The following is a 20255-nucleotide window of genomic DNA, read 5'->3' on the forward strand; positions in this document are numbered from 1 at the left end:
TATTGAAATAAAAAACACATATATTGTCAAATTCTACAGTTTTATTTGGTACAGGAATATGGTTTCGTGACCACACAGGACAAATTTTCAAGCTGACTGAATTTTATTTCATCATGGAACGGTTCTACAACATCGTCAGTGACTCAGTCGAATTTTTGAAAAACTATTAATTACACAAAACTCTTCATCTACATTAAAAGTATTAAAAAAATTGATATAAGCCTATCTTTTAAAATTAAGTGAATTCTGATCTTAACTAGTTGAGAGTTTTAAAAGTGACGTTCTCAAGACTGAAAATATACTCAATATAATCTAAAGTCCGCGAAGCTAAATCTTTTACAACAGCATGAGAGTCCACATCACATCAGTAGCTTTTTGTTTTTTTCAGTTTATCGCTTGTTAATAGTCAGTAACTATCCTAGAGTCACAGTTAGTTCACATAATTGAATGATTTCAATTCAATTCAACGTTTTCAATTAAAATATGAGATACAAATTTCCCTTCATTTCTCAATATTTACAAAATTAAACACAACTTCATAATATTGAAGTTAAATAAAATAAAAGTTCAATTTTCTACAAACATTTTTAATTGAAAAGAATGTGAGGAAACTTGTTAACCGAGGAATTACAATGGAAGTTTGAAGAACATCTTCAGATATATGACTGATTACCTTCAGCATTACAGGTGACAGAGAGCGCAAAAAATAGGAGATAAAGACCGTAGAAGGTTATTGCCACAGTACAGCTTCCGCTGATGGTAAGGTAAGGCTAAGGTTGAGTCACTTGCCTTTCCAAGAGAAGGCCTAGGCCTACTGGTAGGCAATTCGAGCAGGCTGTCTGCTCTGCACTAACCAACTGGCTATACAATTTCAGCATCGAAAGAGTCAATAGTCAAGTTTAAAGTCGGAACATTGAAACTTGCATATCATTGCTTCCTTTTCCAGTATTCTCTGATTGGAAACAGCGACGGGACCAGAATCAATTTGGTCAACCAGTTGATTTAAGATCCTACCAAATTTGGAGTATTTTCGATCAGCTCTCCACAACAGTTCGTTTTTCTCAATATTGCAATTCCAAATGTGAAATCTTCAATTTAGAAGCGACTTGAATGACTTTCACAGGAACTGCGAAGAAGTGCTCACATGAAAAAGCTATAGTCAAACTTTCACAGTCAAGAGTAATGCTTTTACTTGTTAACTATACATGGGGATGATGCATGCGTATTTGATTTATTTTTTTGCAAAAATCCGTTTTTATACTTCACAGAGTATTCCAGTACATACGGAATACTCTTTTGTTCCTCCAATAGCACTGAGGTAACTACCAAGAAGTATTTGTGCCTAGAGTATTTCATTGTAGTTTTTTTCCAATGAATATAATATTCTGCGGCCGGATTGTAATGATCGAATCACTTAATTGTAACAAATAATCATATAGTGAAGGAAATAAATTCTGAATTCTTCATACTGGAGAGAATAAAATAGGTGGATAACAATAATCAACAATGGTAAATATCCGTGTATAGACTACAACTATCAGGTTTTGTTAATTTTTATTACCATTTATTCAAGTTGACGGTCAAATCGATTTTTCCAATTTACTCGATATTCCGAATCTCTTCCATTAAATTACCTATCCGTTAAATATGTAGTTTCAGTGAAAAAATAATTTTTTAAAAACGTAACTCGACATTCAAAATATGCTCAAATTGACTTACAGAAGTTGCGGAACCCTCCTAAGATTGTAGGTATATTCATCTCTCACCATTATCTATGAATATATCCGATTGGGAAATCATCACATGTACACAATTCAAAGACATAATCCTAGTAGAAAATTTCAATTAATCGCAGTTTGATAATGGAATCTATTTGGATAAAAATGATCAATCTCAAATCGTATCTCGATATGTATATTTTGGTCATTTGAATGCAGAGAATGTAAATCACTCTCAATGGAGTCCCATTGTTTTTCAGCCAGAGTACGTAGAGTGACGCAGTAGCAATAATGTAACAATAGACAGTTTGTCGTTTCTATGGACAATACAGGTGACAAATTCGGACAGTTACACCCGATTGTTTCAATGACTAGTGGAGCGCATCAACTGACTCAACCGAGATCTCTCAGCTCTGAGCTCTGAGCTTTCACAGATTCCCTTCCCATCGAAAGACAATAATACAATACTTCCTGTCAACCAGTTCATTATTTCCCCGGATTTGAACTTTTGACGAGAAGAGCTGACTTTCCCAAAATGTTGCGAAAGTCTTCACTAAATATAAAAATTCAGAGATGACCAAAATTTTACACAATTTCTCTAAAAAGATCTGACTCTATACAGAAAACGTAGAATTATTTTGTCGAGAGACTATGATGAAGATCCTCTTCAACTTGGGAGAAATGCATTGCCAAGACACTATAGTGAGGTCCACGTTATAATGGCAGTGTATGATTAGCAATGGTATTGCTATCCTTGTCTATCATTAAACAAAGCTGATAGCGCTATCTCTTTCTCGCTTTGCTCTGTTGCCAGATCGTCTTTTAACAATTTAGAATCAATGATTAACAAAATATTTCATCGTAATAATGGAAATTCATTATGAAATTATTGAGAAATATATAATTTCTTGCTTAATAAAATATAATTGATCATTTTAAACGAGAATGAACAGTTAATATTACATCAAAAAATCGATATCAGCTACCGTCTATAGAAGGCATTGACAAGACAGAGAAACGGCAACGTTTTCCTCCTATCTTTCATCACTGCCATTATAACGTGGACCTCACTATAGTGATTTTTAGAATCTAGGCTACTATGAATTATTACAGATTGTGATACAGAATTTGTGATACAACAAAACAGTTTAAAGAGAGATGGTATTAGACGATAAGGGATGAAGAAAAATAGGTTTTAACATAATTGAATTTGATTGCAGATCGCACGAGTCCAATGGCGGTGGTTCAACGTTATCCTACAAACCCAAGCCCCAAAATAATGTCTTCCGACGGCAACGTGTCAAAACTTTCTCTGATGCAGGTAAGATTTCAGATTTTTGTCGTTTTAAAATGTTATACAACTTGAAATAAATTATATGCTTTGTGACCTTACACGTATAAAAATGATCATTGTTCGTTGTATTTTTGCAATAAATTGGAGCTTAACAGAAACCTTTCATATTTCGCCTAAATACTCGCTTACTCTACCCATATTTCGCTTAAATACCCCTTGAATTAAAATTACAATTGAAAATGAAATTACCTAAATAAGCGTGGGAGTGGGAGATTCAAATTAAAATCATTCTTCTTCTTCTTCTTCTTCTTCTTCTAAGGCCTTACAGCCCAAATCGAGCACTGACTTCCTCAATCCTGCCTTTCCAACCATCTCGATCCCTTGCCTCCGCCCTTCAATTTCTCACATCATGAAGTATAGCCTATCTCTTGCATCCTTTGAGACGCCATCCATCCATCTCAGCTTTGGTTTTCCCACCGGCATCCTTCCACCTGGTTGTTCTAATTCAAATCATTAAAGACATGCATTCAAATCAGCAGATCACAAAAAATGAAATCTCGGTCCAGATCAATATAAATCAAGGTCGTGATAAAAAGTATCAAGTATGTATAAAAATAAAAGTTGTATTCTATTTATAAATAAAAGTAGAACTACAAAGAAATATTTCGATTAGTTAACTACTCTCCTGATTATTTCTATATATGCAAATGAGTAAAACCTAATGATTTTCTTGCATGTATCGTTATCAATACAGAGAGAAGTATTTTAATTAGTCTACTGCATTTACTATACTAGATTTTCGTTCAAGTTTTCCTGAAGTACTCCTTATATCACTGACGTTTTTCGCTATTTATGAGCTGAATTGCGGAGGAGCAGTAGCATGGAAATAATGAATCTGGAACGATTCATGAACAGTAGAGAGCCAGAGTTGTTGATTTCACTTTTAAAACCATCAATCTTTTCAGCACCGTGATACGACGAGCCGTAACTCGAGAGGTTTTCTCTTTGCAATTCTTTCTTTCCCCTTTCTTTTCTCATTCCTTTATTCAGATTCCTTCTGCTACCAAATTAGCAGCTGTCGTGCGTCGTGATACCAAACAAAATATTTTTCTGGTAATTGTAATGTTACGTCGTTCTCATAGCTTCATAGCTAATTTTGATAACATAAAAGGATTCATGGGATGTCGTGATTAGACTAGGATTATTATGACAATATAATCAAAGTATCTTGAACATAATCAAATATATTGTAAGTTACTTGTGAAGAATTTTTGATCAATCGATCATTATGAGTTCATTGTAGTCATTAATCAAATACATGAAATATCGGTAATTAAAACTGAAAAAAGGAATGGAATTGAGATATTATTTGTATCATATATAATATTTATTATTTATTATGATTATATGAGTCATAAATCCATCTCAAAACTTGAGGAGTCACCCGGAAAATGTGTAAATTTCATAATTGATCTGTTGCGAATTGAAATTTAAAAAGTTGTCGACCAAAATGCTTTGCAAAATTTGTCATTTGGGTAAAATTTTATTATTTAAAATGAGTATGATGGACATGATAAATAATTAAAATCAATATGTTAGATAATTTATTTAGATTGAGAAAGAACTCAATTTTATGACATTATTCCATGTAGGACTAAATTATATAATGAGGAAGCCTGTGGGTGTGATGTAAGGTACAGTAGTATTTGACGTAGTCTCTTACATAGTTTAGAATTAACTATATATTTGTGTAATTCTGACATCTAACAATGACATGTAGTAACATTTAAGTAAAGTTCTCCTTACATTTACTCATAGTTCATGTCACAAACAATGAATATAAGAAGATTGTCCTCTTGTTACAAGGCTCATTACAATTGAAAGTACAGTGCTAATATTTCAACAACGCGAGTGTTGTAACTTTTGAAGTTCAAGGTTCAATGAGTTGAGCTGGGCCTGCGAGAAAGACCGTTATGGACATGCAATCAGACATGAAGTTCAACGTTGCAGGTTGCAACGTTGCAGGTTGCAACGTTGCAATGCAACCAAACTGGAAAGAGGGAACTGGTTCCTGGACCAGAGCTCATGAGTTGAATAGCCTAATGTTTTTGCACTTATGCTCTTGTGCGACCAGAACTCATGAGTTGATTAGCCTAATGTTTTTGCACTTATGCTCTTGTACATGACGTGCATGCCTATCCAATTCAAAAGAAATAAACTCATGACATGACTCATCATACTGTCAGCATCAAAAAATAAAAATTCTTCAGATGTTAAAACATGAGTTCTTAAAAAGGTAAGAAAACTAGAAAGGATTCAACAAGAAAATGGAGAAATTTTAGGAGATGGGAAGTTAATTATAAGCATAGACAATCTTCATTTTTATGTGGTTCACGAAACAAGTCACTTGGAGTTGAATCAAAATGTATAGAACGAGCCATATACTATATTCAACACAACAAATCAATTTACTTGAAAATTTTTTATTCATTCACAAAATAATTTCAAAGATAGAAAGTACAAAAAAATTATGTGTGTCGGAAAAATCAACGACACAACTGACACATTTACATTGGAAAAGGAAAAGTTAATGAAACTTATCTCTCCAGTGTACGGTGCAACTTATAACAGTAAAGATGTTGACGAAAGGTGATGAAAACTGATATAACGAATTTTAGGAAGAAATAAATATGAGAAAGCAGAAGAAGAGAGAAATGCAGTATTTTCCTTCTTGTATAGATATAATAACTTGCATAGTAATTTGTATAGATGTATAATTTGCTATTCAATGTATAGCATATTGCCAACTTTGAAGAAGGACTTAGCAGTCTACTTCAGCTGATCTAGCTATGGCTTTAGCTGCTTGCTTTACCTTTATCAGGAAGGTCAATGTAATTGGAACATGTTATTAGGAAAAGGCTGCAATTAGGTTTATGAACAAGTAGAGTTAGTCCAAACCTGCAGCGGCAAATAGCAAAATTTGGAAACTGAACATATTCACGTGGTTTTGAATGCGATTTGTGGTACATTAAAACAAACTAATCGTTTGCGTGTTGACATGCAACGGTATGGCCTAGTTCCACATTGTTGTGGTTCCAATACATAATGCCAAACTATGCAAAGACACATGAATACATCTCATGGAAATCGGTACAAAAGTCTTCTAATCAAAAAATTGTAGGCCTTCATGTTACATGAATCTGACCACAATGTTATCTCTTCCAAAACGAATTAACATGCATTTAGACTAGAATTAGAGTGTTAGACATTTAGACTGTTTAGACTAGAATTCATATAATTGAGATCAAAGTGAATAATTTTCTAGAGCCCAATAAAGTCGAATTTTGGAGTGAAAATATACATTATTTATACAAAAATACAGAAAATATACAAGAGAAATACAGTCAAAATGTTATACAAATTGGAGAAAATATTTCCTAGCCGAAATAGTTCGTATTATCAATATAAAGGTTTGTATTTTAGAGCTTGTCCAGTATTATACTCTATTGATACAACAATAACAATTCGTTAGTCCATGTTAGGAAATTTCAACTTCCCACAATAAAGTGGGTTGTTATACGGCTGTGGTTTGGTTCCACAGGGCAACATTTTCTACTCATTCAACTCAGCGTTTCTGGTCACTTGCCAACCTTTTCGATATTATTCTTTTTTATATTCTATTCGACACTCAGCACACCAAAAGAGGTATTATTCTCACACCAACACTATACAATGCCTTTCATCTTTGAAGAAATTTATCATCTGGGTAAGATGAAATAATTGATTATCTTGTAAACATGTATAGAGGTAGCCTACTGTTTATGTTTACTTTTCATTTTCACACTTCAAATGACTCCAAATGCTCCACAATACTAGTAGTTCTGTGAACAGTAGACCTCGCGCTCAGTAAGTTACATCAACCTTTTGTTATGTTTTCTCAAAAATTAATAAAAAATTTATGAATTTAAAATGTCTAGAAAAAATCCTAAATAAACATAGAGCTTTCTGTCCTATCGTACCGTGACGTGTCTGGCTGCAACTGTCTACAACGTTGATGGAAAAATACATTTTCAAGATGTTCGATGTTTTTGAACGGGTAGTATTAGAGTCCACTAGACAGCTGATTTATGATGAATAATTCTATAGTCTGATTTTTACTTCAATATTGGCTTTTTAAGGAGGCTCCTTTTTCCTTTTATATTATCCTTGAAATTCAAAATTCCCAAAAACCTTGTATATACGTCGACGCGCAATTTAAAAAGGAACATACCTGTCAAATTTCATGGAAATCTATTACCGCGTTTCGCCGTAAATGAGCAACATAGCCTATAAGCATTAAGAGAAATGCCAAACCGTCGACTTGAATCTTAGACCTCACTTCGCTCGGTCAACTAAGATAACATAGAAAAATCCAACTAAACACAATATACGACTCAGCTAAGTATACAAAATACACAAAACAATACAATAAAGAACACACAATACAAAACATCACACTCAAGACTTAACGCATTACAAATCATCGAATCTCAGGAGAATACAACGCACATGACAACAACATGAATTCAATTCATCAATGTATGTAGAAGAGAGAAAAATATCAATATATTGACTCAATTATATATTGATCTTTTCTATTATATTGTGAGTGAGTATTACTCATAATTTGAGGAATGTATATTTTCGTGAAGCAGGTGATAAATGGAAACGGAAATGTGTGTGTAATCCATAAACAAAGACTATCATGTGAAGAAGATACTGAAGATACGGAAGCACGGTCTGAGTGTTCGTGTCGTGTCCTTGTCAGCTACTTGCATGCACGAACAGTCTCTCCAAAAATGCACCCAACATTCAAGCAAACCTACAAACCGTACACTATTATTTAGCGCTAGCTAATTTTCACAAGCTGCAATGCAACGCTCGAGAATATCGTTGTTTACATAACAGATGAAATCAAACCATGACTTAATTTCGAGGATATCATTTCCAGTGTGATATCTTCGGATGCTGAAGTTGATTCGGATGTTGATATTTTTCTGAATATGATGCTTAAAATTAGCCTTGGTCTGGTGCGGAGGTAGTGAGATATGGATAGATTAGTTTTAGGTGGGTTCCCAACCATCGGGAAATGATTTTGAGGCTCAGACATGGAAACAGAGTGGGGAGTCCGATATCACTAGGCATCAAACCTGCAACAGTGTAGAAATCAATTTGAAAACAAACCAATTCAAAGTGCTTCAAGCAGCCACTCTACCAACGGGAGAACAGGGAGACAGGAGAACAGGGAACAACGATTTGTTATGTAATAAATCCATAAATGGTAATTTACTTCTCACTTCATATTCCCATGATGTTGATGAGATTGAGTAATTCATATTCAACTGTTCTTAAAAGTACATATTCATATTTACTGTACTCTTGTAGGTACCTCACCTACCCTCTTGTGGGCCTACCTACGATTTATTATCAACACTTAAAAACTTAACACTGATAGTTCTTCCATGCAACAATATTTTAGAACTAAGGATGTTTCGTGCTCCACGAATAAGTCTAATCTCTCATTGTAAAATTGTCTGAAATGGTGTTGTCGAAGACCTTCAGCAGCTAATAATAAATTAGCAATCATCCCCTGACAACACCTTACCCAAGGGCAATGTGAAGGTGATCACACTGGCATGCAAAATGATGGCAAAGCAATATTGGAGATTGGAGCTCAAGAAATTGGATGAGTAATATCAAGCTTTTTTCTACAAATTGGCAATAACCTGTGAAGATGTAAATTTGAAAATTGTTGCAGAGAAATTGCTTGATTCATGGACAGAGGATGGTCACGCGAAGCCTAAAATAGGAGAAAGTGATGAAGTAGGAATAAACTTTTGAATAGGTAACTGTACTCTTGCTGCTTGTCCTTGAAAATAGTGTAGTTTGTTATATTTGTTTTCACTCATAACTGACTATTTTCAATTTTTCATGAGTAAGATATATCATTCAAATTATATTGATTGGAAGCTTTGATTTCAATCACTAAATAATAATCTCCGTAATCATTCAATAACTGAATTGAGTCGATGACGTGCTCTGACTCCGTTAGAAGGGTAACTACTTGAGATCAGCTAACTGATAGTTATGAGCTTCAAAATGGTTGGATCCTGTACTAACACATATAAAATAATACTGTAGATCTATTCTACAGTCTTCTCATCTTAATCCCCACCGTTACCAACACAAAAGTCTAAGGCATCATCCTTAGCAGAAAAAATTGTACCTGATGGAATCAAAATGCTCATTAGACTTAAAAAAAAGGGTTACAACCTTCCTTGAGGTAGTAAAAGAGTCCATGTATTGAGAGAGAAACCCTGGAGGTGGAACAATTTCTGAGGCACATTGAATGGGACAAATACGATTAAGTAAATTTGATTGAAATTCAATAAATTAGATTTCACTAAAATTTCCTACTAAATTTCATTGAAATTTCCGTCGGCGAATCCTCCATTTTTCTTTAGGAGGGGGATATATTTTAAAAGCGGCTTACACATTGGGAGTGAAGAAGCGTCAATCTACTTGTGGCCAGTGTTTTTGATAAGTAATTTTCCATTAATATCCATTTACAAAACATCTGTATGAATGGAAATCGATGGAAAGTGATTTAATACACTGGCCGCCAATGAATTTCGTTCATATTACTCCCATCTACGGTTCCATAAGTCACTCAAGTCATGAATGAAAGTTATTGGCCAAAGCAAAATATTCTAGTTTCTTACGACATTGATAAGGAAATATAACAATGATGATGTTCTAAAGCACAGCCCTAGATGAGTAGGCTAATAGCAAAGACAATGAGTGTTTAGGCTATTACAGCTATAGGTACTATCATAGAGTAAGCAATCTATTGATTGTTTATTCTCTTGCACTAGTGCTACCAACTATGTAGCTAGAGCTTACAAAAAGGTTTAATATCAATATCGACCGATATCAACAAACAGTTTTGCACAACTGTAAACTATCTAGACGACTGATATCTGTCAATAGACTACTTTGTTGATGTTGAAAGTAGCCATCAGCAGAAGCTACCAGCACATATCGATTAGCAGCTAGCCCCAAATAAATAACTCTCACAGCAGCAGACTGTAATTCAGCGTGCGTGTATTGGTGCGACTTATCGAATTCGTGCATCGCACAATGCATATAGGCTACTGGGCCTCATATCATAAAACATTCACACCCTTATTAGGCTGAAATGTTTGACCTGAATTTCATGTAGATTTTATTAGACTCTCGGATAGTATAGGATATCAGAAAATGACCACATCCACCTGTTAGAATGGTTATGAGGGGTTTTGTGGATTGGATTGTTGCATTTCAATTCTGGATGGATACATTATTTCGAATTAATTGCATTATATCAGTATATGAAACAAAGTTGAAGAAATTAATTCCACATTAAATAAAATTGGAGACATTTTTTAACTTAATTCAATCAATAAATATAAAATTGATTTGATTCATCTAGAAATGTATTTACATTTTTACAGTTTGCTGCTCTCAATAGCATCAAGTCTATCTATTCACACCACAGTATTTCGAATTTTGATTCAACAATTTATCGAAATAATACTATCGAAACAAGATGATATTAAAGCAGAGATAATTCTGTGTAAGACTATGACACCTTACGTTCTTACACACTTTACACCTTTTCGATTTCTAGAGTCTCTGAGTTTGGCTGAAAACATAGTGGAGCGGCCAAGACAGAGCGTGTCGGCAGAGAGAGCTACACTCTCAGCTTCGTTTACACTATGTAGCTGGAGAGCTATAATTATAGCAGAGCGATATAAGATTTGAGCTACATATAGCTCTGTCAGCTACATCTAGCTCTGCTAGAGCTATATAGCAGAGCTACATTTCGGAGCTACATGAGCTATATGTAGCTCAGCTATATAGCTTTGCTACAAATTCAAAAAGTGATACTGGAGATCTGCTATATAGCAGTTTTAAGCCTATTTTCTCAGCTATATAGCAGAAAATGAGCTATCCAAAATTTTTGGTAAACATCAAAGAGAATCTGCGCTATATGTAGCAGAGCTCTGCTACATGTCAATTTTTACTTTCCTTGCCCTATTACTTATTTATTTATGGAGACAACAGGTTACCCTTAATGTGACTCATTCACAAATACAACAATACAAGATTATTATACAATGAGCAATGTAACTTACAATTGCAATAATGTTAAAAGAAAAAAACTATAGAAATACAAGAGAAGGAAAAAATAGATGTATACAAGAAAATTATCATAAAACGGAATATAGAAATGAAAAGATTCTAAAATTAAAATAAAATGTTACAAAGAATGGATAAAACTAACAAATGAATGTCAGAGGACTGATACCTGCCAATGAAGCAACAAAATGAGTAAGAAGTACACAGTGCAATAGATACATACCCATATACAGCAACAAATAATCGATAACACGACTGAGCAAGGACATCTCACAATAGACTGTTTAATATTCTATAAAATTTTTCACGAGAGAACCACAAGATGTCCAGTTGCCCAGAGAAACAGTTGAAAAGTCTTTGAATTCTGTTGACCGGAGAATTATAGTGACTCACAGTTCTGGAACGGGGCACAAAAAAAGAGAAAGTTGAGCGACGTGATATGGTAGACATATCAATATTGACATATGAAAGCAAATATGGGGAATCTATTTTATTATTCAATAAGCTATGAAGGAAAATTAAAGACTTAATATCTCGTCTTGTTTTTAATGATTGCAATTGGAAAATATTTCTCAGAGTGTCAGAGGGAAAGTCAAACGGACATTGAAATTGAATTTCCTGAAGTACATGTACCTTAAAAATTTATTTTGTAATCGCTCCAAAAGTAGTACTTGATCATTACAATAAGGGTTCCAAATTTCAGACGCATACTCAAGAATACTTCTGACAAGAGATTTATACAGAAATATTATGGGTCAGACATCATTGAAAGGTGAACATGTTCTCAGGATAAACCCCATCTGCTGCTTGGCTCTACTAAACAAAAGGTCTATATGTTTATTGAATGTAAAATCAGAGCTGTAAATCACACCCAGGTCCTTAAAAGATTCTACCTCCTCCAACGGTACGCCATCAATACTATAGATGCATCTGAGTGAAGCTACCTGCCGGGAGAATGATAAAGTTTTGCATTTAGCTATATTTATTCTAAGGCCATTATTCATACACCATACACTCAGTTTATTAACATCCATTTGAAGGCTAAGGCAGTCATCAGGGCTCAAAATCGCTTTGTACAACTTCACATCATCTGCATACATCAGACAGGATGAGCCATCAAAGACAGCAGGGAGATCGTTAATGAATAGAAGGAAGAGAGGTGGTCCAAGGTTAGAACCCCGAGGCACCCCAGATGTACAGTTGAAAGTTCTAGATTATGTACATAACAAATTATTAACATACTGCACTCTTGAATGCAAATAGCTCTCAACAAGATTTGCCAGGCTTGTACAGAAACCAATCGACTTTAGTTTTTTAACTAATATTCTGTGATTGATTGAATCGAATGCCTTTGAGAGATCCCTATAAACAACATAAACCCGCCCCCCACCGTCAAGAACTCTGGATACCTCATTGCTGAACTCCATTAGATTAGTCACCGTAGAACGGCCTGACAGAAATCCATGTTGCTCGTCCGCGATGACTTCCTTCACCTGCCTGTATATAACTGCATGCAAAATTCTTTCAAAAACTTTGGAAAAACAATTTAAAATTGATATGGGCCTATAATTACTTATACCAGTTCTTTTACCTGACTTGAAGATAGGAGTAATCCTAGCAACCTTCCATTTAGAAGGAAATTGGCCAGTCCTAATCGATAAATTGAAAATGAATTGTAATGGACTAAGGAGTACCTCTGCACAACCCTTCACAATAAAAGTAGGTATCAAGTCAGGACCCTCAGAACAGCTAGATCAAAGGCTGTTAATAGCAGACAGGATCTCGTCAGAGGAGACAGAATCGATACCAACACCTAATCCCAAGCTCCCAGACATCTCCAGCTCATTCTCATGCATATCAGGGGCGGCGTTTGTATCAACCTCATAAACTGACTCAAAATATTTCGCGAACCCATCTACAACCGCAGAACCGCAGTAGGACTCCCAATTCAGCGACATCGTTGAATTTACATAATTCCAAAAGTTTTTCATACTTCCATTTAAGCCTGACTGAATCGATGTCAAATAGTTTTCATGAGACTCAGATATTCTAGCCTTCAAGGATGTTTGTAAACTTCTGAAAAGGTTATCATGGCAAGGGGACACTTTTCTTTTTCGTGCACATCTATTCTTAATCTTCAAATCAGAAATTATATCAGGAGTAAACCAAAGAGGGTATTTATTATTTCTTTTCTTCAATACGATCCTTGGAATACTCATCCGGATATGTAAAGAGTAGACTATAGAACTCGTCCACTGCAGAGTCGACATCAGTACAGCCAAACACAGAGTCCCAACAACAGTCCCGCAGCTTACAATAAAGTTGAAAGTAATCCCCTTTAGAATAATTATACCGGGATTCAACTGGATCACCCGGAGATTCATTTGCCTCCGGAACAGAATACGAAGCATCAACACACAATGCCGGGTGATGGCCGTCTTCAGGAAGCAAGGGATCATCGCTTTGAAAGACTTTGGCAGGAAAGTTACAAAGGACCAGGTCCATAGTCCTACCCAGTTCGTTTCTTACTGGATTTAGAGGAATAAGATCATAGAATGACATAAAATTGTGAAGCATTCTTGCCTTAATTGTCCCACAGAAAGATCATAGTCATTGGAGCAGATTTCAGGCAGATTAAAGTCTCCGATAACCAAGAAATTATCGTTGATTAGGCCATTGAGTGATTCAAGGTGGTCACAATAATTGAGAAAGACATTTGTTGAAATTGTCGGCGATAAATAAACAGCATTAATAAAGAAGTGAGTGGAATTGAATCTTATTTTAATTCCGACGGAATCATAATTATTATTAATGTCGCTTGTTGTGAGCTCCTCACAGAGCTCAGATTGCAACGCTCTCTGAACAGCGACAAGTACTCCTACTCCCCTCCGAAGACCATCACCACTACCCCTATCACTTCGATAAACAGCATATCGCTCATCAAATATTTCAGAACTTTTTATGCCATCATGTAACCATGTTTCAGTCAAAATTATCAAATCATAGTTGCTGCATAATAGCGATGCATACAGTCTTGAAGTTTTAGTACGAAGTCCTCTAACATTCTGATAATAAATGGATAAATTAGAATTCAATGACATAAGATACAAGAATAAAAATTAATGAGAATAAATATAAAACCTAAACAAGAAAAAGAGAATAGAAATTTGAAGTTGAAAAGAAAAAAAAAGTATAAACCTAATACAAATTATTAATGAATTTATGAAAATTGTTCAATGAATGAAAAAAAGAAAAAGAATCAAATAGATATTTCAATTTTGATTGAAGAGAAAATAGAGAGAAAAAATAAATAATTATATTAATGAAAGCGATATTTAGACCACCATGAGCCAACAATGAAAATAATAGTAAAAATAACAATCATATTGACCGAAGGATTGAAAAATCATTAATTAACTAACTTGCAAGCCGGTAAAATAAATAAAATTTAAAGAAAGAGAATCCTTAGAAAGAAGAAACGCTATAAGAAGGACATTCAGCCAAACAGAAATAAAATTTGTGCTTTACTCACAAGGAAATCAATTATTAATACACTAGTCAGCTCGACTCCAGAAACTTGATGAAAAAATAAAAAAATAAATAAAATAATAATTAATACTGTTATAATTTTACAAGAAAGAATAAAACATTAAATGATTAACTCGTGAAGTAGATGAAATAAATCAATGTATAAGCTTACACAACTCCTCAAGACAGACAGAACACTACAAAAACGATAATCAGCCAAACTCCTAGAGTGATGGAAATTTTAAGTCCTCAGTATTCCTGATCACGAAAGTCCTTCCATCAACCTCCTTGCGAATTCGAATCCGGCACATATGATCCACCCAAGCATCCTTTATCTTGCCGTCCCTCTTCAGTTCCCAGTCCAAGCAGCTTTCTTCTCTCCGCGGTAAGACTACGGTTGATAAAAACAGGGTCCTGTCCCTCCAATCCTCGAATCATGTGTCTCCTTATCATACCATGTTTCTTTCTCTGCTCCATCATGCTATCAGCGTCACGACGCCTCACGAATTTCACCACAATAGAGGAAGGTGTCGGTTTATTTTCAGTTCGATCCCTGAATGGCTTCAGACGGTGACACGCGTCTATCATGTCCGAAGATATATCGAAGCCAATCGCTTTCCCCACCTCCGCTACTGCTACCATTATATCCTCGTTCTGCATTTCAGGTATTCCGTGGATTTCGATAGTATTTCGTCGCGAATACTGCTCCAATTCGTCTATTCTTTCCTCGGCTGTCTGGAGACGGCACTGAGCGAGCTAAGTTCTGCCTTGAGTGAGTCGATGATGCGTTGTTGACGGTCGATGATTTCATTTTGTTTTGAGACAATATTGCTCAACTCTACCTGCTTTTGTTCTCCGGAGCTCATCATACTCTTCATTTCCTCCAAACAGCTGTCGAGCTTTTCCTGTTTACTATCCCAGTCCCTCCTGAAGTCGTTCATTAACCTCTCAATCATTTGGGGTTAGAGTGTCGTTGCTCGAAGGTTTGTTGTTTTTGACTGGTGTAGAGTCGTCCGACATTCTCGATGATCGCTGATTAGCAAAGCAAGGTTGGCAATTCCACGGCTTATCCTTCAAGAAAGATAAATCCGTTTCCTTAACGTTCACACATGCTGGGTGATAATATGACTTGCAGATTCCACAGAGAAGTTTTGGAGTAGTAGGCGCACGGCTCACTGACTGTCCACATTTTCCACATGCACTCATAAGAATAAGAATGATAATACGGCAATGAAAGAACACGTCGGAATCGAATTAGGAAAGCAAATAGTTAATGAAGTTTGTCTAATTCGACAAATACTCTTTTCTTTATAGAAACTTGTTAGCTCAGATGGCGGTCCAAACTCCCGATTCACTTTATCATGAAATAGTCATCGATAAGCTCTATCAACTGCCACAAGTCCCATATCTGTAAAAATTTCAGGAGCTCCACCCCATTTATGCTAAGTTCGATTTTAGATTCTCAATTATCAGGCTTCAGATACAAAAAATTTTGAGTGGAAAAGATTCAGCATGAGAATCTCTACAACAAATGTTAAGTAACATTTTCACCTAAAATTAAAAATAAGCTCGAAATTCGAGAAAATGTGATCATCCAATTGCAAACTGTTGGCAACTGTTGATTCTATTAAATGATTCACTATGAAGAGAAAGCACACCTCGTGTGTCTTAAGCGTTATTGTCCTGTCACCAGCTGGCTCAAATCTTTGAATAGTAGACTTGAGATGCGCGGGAACACTAGCGTCAGGTGATCAATTCTCATAACGGCAAAGAAAGTTGTGTGGCACCTCACCAGATTTTTGTTTATAGCGGTGCAAGATGTAGCTGCTCTGACCTTGAAGGAAAGCTGCCGCAGCTGTTTACTGCTGTTTGCAGTTATGTTTAGTGCCTGCTGGGTTTACACCAGATATATACTGTACTCATTTGTTGTCAGAAAGCTAGTAGTTTACTGCGCATTACGAGCATTTATTTTTGATTTATATATTATTGTGCAATGATGGAGAGTGAATTTGACTGGAATAGAGACAAAATTATCCGATATCTTCTTTTCCTTCTCTGTGCTGCCATTACTTGTAGCAGAGCTACATAGTTTGGAATAAACCTGTATTCACTGCTCAGTTCCCAGCCAGATGCCGAAGAAGAAGGTAGTTCTTGCAGCAGCCGCTGCTTTCGCCGCAGCTACTGTGATATTTTCAGCACAGAGAAGAGAAAGAAGATATTGGATAGTTTTGTATCTATTCCAGTGAAATTCACTCTCTATTATTGCACAATAATATATAAATCAAAAAGAAATACTCGCAATGCGCAGTAACCTACTAGCACTCTGACAACAATAATGATTACAGTATATCTGGTGTAAACCCAGCAGGCACTAAACAGCTGCGGCAGCCTTCCTTCAAGGACAGAGCAGCTACATCTAGCTCTGCTATAAACAAAAATTGACATGTAGCAGAGCTACATATAGCTCAGATTCTCTTTGATGTTTACCAAAAATTTTGGATAGCTCATTTTCTGCTATATAGCTGAGAAAATAGGCTTAAAACTGCTATATAGCAGATCTCCAGTGTCACTTTTTGAACTTGTAGCAGAGCTACATGTAGCTCATGTAGCTCCGACATGTAGCTCTGCTATATAGCTCTGCTACATAGTGTAAACCTAGCTTCAGAGGTACAATCTCAGCTACCTTCGTTGCTACCGTCTCTGCCACACTCTACCTTCGCCAATCCACTTTGTTTAGACACTAAAGCAAAAAGATGGAGTGATAAAAGTATTATAGATAAATATATAACGCGCAATCTCTCTCAAATTCATAAAATCTTCCAGTAAATTGATGAGTTTTTTAGATTTATGGAATTGTATGACATTTAATGAATTATATTTTCGCGAAATAATTACTGAGAGATGTGGTTTGATTCAAGCTCATTTCAAACTTATAAACTTATCAATCGATCTAAAATCTTTTGTAATGAAACCAAATATTTTGAATTTCAGCTATTATTTATGTTAATTTTCTTCAGTACAACAATATTTACATATTGTCTACTTGATAAATATACATTAGCTTAGTACTTTACTCTTGAGAATAGTCATTAAGGTTAAAAAACTTGAACTCTATAAACATTAAAATATTGCATGAAGTTATTATCCTACCCAAGCACTCAAATTTACGACCATTCTATTCACAATGACCACAATTGAATCGACAGCCATCTTAAAATGCATGTAATAAAATCTTCTATTCTTCAAGCTATCAAAATTATTCAAGAAAAAAGTGGTCTTACTGCAAGATAACACGGAGAGGGGTAGTTAATCAGTGCGACGCTCGCGTGCAGAGTACAGTCACCCCTGAGGGGGGCGGTGGGATATGAGTGGAGGGGTTTAGAAGAGGGTTTAAAGAACTTTGTCACCAAGTAGTGGGATGATGAGGACTTGGTACTTGATACTTCATAATCGAAACTATGCATTTTACACCAGATATATGGATTTGACTTGCTCGAGTTTACAAGCGCTCTTGTAGGCTACTTATATAATGGACAGTGTTAGTATGCCATTCATGGGTCATCATTTTTTGTTTGTTGACAATCGACTAAAGGGTCACACACAATACCACGCTTGCCCGTTGGACAGTGTTGTGTTCGCGTTGCTATGACAACGCAGTCCACTCGGCTTGTGTTGGAGAGATAATCCAGCAAAGCCTATCAGTCCGGACGCTATCGCTCGGGAGCATCTCGGCTTTCTTCGCAAGTTCAAGAACCGCCGCAATTACAGTTTCCCTCGATCAGATTTGCCGGAAGTTAGCTCGTTATTCCATTTCGAGCGACGATATTCAAACTGTGTTACAACCAGTGTTTGTGAATGAATCATCTCGATTTTGCTTACTTCTAGTGAATTTTCGTAATCTACTTGGATAACTACTTTCAACAACCTGTGCTAGTTAGGGAAACACTTATATTAGCCTTTTTCATCACATACAACTAGGCCTAATAGTAAACGATAACTGTTATCGAAGTTTGTATATATTATATTTTCTTATAAAACATGCAGTATTATTATAATAAGCTTACTCCATTTATTATAAGACTTCAATGGTTTACTAAAAGTGAATTTTCAGAGCTGAAATAAGAAGAACTTTGAAAAATGTTCTAATAGATGCTGTAGGATATCTATCAATATTTATTTTCGGAGCATTTTTGTACTAAAATTTGGCAGATAAAGAAGTGGATATGTAAATATTTCATATACGTCCTACATTCATAATTCCTATTATCGTTTTATATTATAGCTTCTTTTTGAAACTATCAGTGCACTCTTCTGATTAAAAACAAGTGACAAAGAATTAGGCTACTTATACATTCCAGTTACAAAAGTATTATTATTATTATTATATTATTGTACGTATAGCGTTGTTATAGCTTTATTCGAGTTTGCTGTCTTTGAACTAGAATAATAAGCTTCAATTTGAAGACTACACTCAATTTGCATTTATATAGATTCATTATGATGGGCGTATTCTACACAGATTTCGGAAATTATACCAATCATTATATCCTTATTCAAAGAAAAAATTTAGTAGTTAGCATTATCTTATACGGGAATCTCTTTAGCTGAAGGTTTGATATATTATTGAACTCTGTTGCACTGTTCACTCCAGGCCTATAATTGAATGACGGAGCTCAGTTTTCGTATGTTTCCAGAAACTTTAAAATTATTGAGAGAAATATTTATCCTTCTTCAATAAATGTGTACTCAATCAGAATTAAATTGATAAGGTAGAGAGCTGAAGCCTGATTTCAGATGATTCCACAACTTCAATGGAAATTCAAGTGTTTACATGAAGCTTCTTGGAGCAGATACCGGAAATACAAAACTTAAACTTGAATCAGAATACAATTACATTATATTGACTTACTTAGAAAGCATAAAGATTTCAAAAATTCACCACCCAATTCATTGAGATTTCAGTTATGGTTTTTCACAGTATCTTTAACCCTAGGTAATTAAACTTATCTATGGAACTCATTACTCAAAAATTAGTGAGGACTATTTAACAAGAAACACTCTTTGAAGCATTTCGGCCAACAATTTCCCGACAATGTGACAGTGTTTCAAAGACAACTCATGAATCGTAATCATGGTAGGCTTGTGAGTGAAATGTTTATTGATCGGAGAATGCAAGTGAAACACTCAAGATAGATCTGCAGGTGAGTGAGATGGGTGGAAACCCGTTCTTCCCGAATTCGGGAGTGTCTTCCATAGTTTCGCTGGATCTTGGCTCATCATGGGCGGCAAAGAGCTGGGACTCGGCTAACTATTTCCGGCATTTGGAAAGCAAGGTGAGTTACACTTGAACAAGCATTGCGATTAATTTAATGGTTTCTAAAGAATTAAACTATCAGTGCTCCTTCCCTAGAATATTACTATATTGTTCGATAATGATTGTACGAGAATATTTTAATCATTGAATAGGACATAATGATAGTTCGAGAATATTACTG

General features: G+C 35.3%; 1 protein-coding gene across 2 annotated transcripts in view; it reads left to right on the forward strand.

Annotated features, from left to right (window-relative positions):
- LOC120348843 (zinc finger homeobox protein 3-like) overlaps positions 1-20255 on the forward strand; it is a 44910-nt gene that overhangs the window by 12433 nt on the left and 12222 nt on the right. For both annotated transcript variants that reach the window (XM_039426823.1, XM_039426822.1), the window contains exon 2: positions 2939-3039. In XM_039426823.1, coding sequence (XP_039282757.1) covers positions 2953-3039 — 87 coding nt within the window. In that variant the 5' untranslated portion in view covers positions 2939-2952. The remainder of the gene's footprint in view (positions 1-2938; positions 3040-20255) is intronic.

The sequence above is a fragment of the Nilaparvata lugens genome, chromosome 4 (genome assembly GCF_014356525.2).
Source record: "Nilaparvata lugens isolate BPH chromosome 4, ASM1435652v1, whole genome shotgun sequence".
Lineage (NCBI taxonomy): Eukaryota > Metazoa > Arthropoda > Insecta > Hemiptera > Delphacidae > Nilaparvata > Nilaparvata lugens.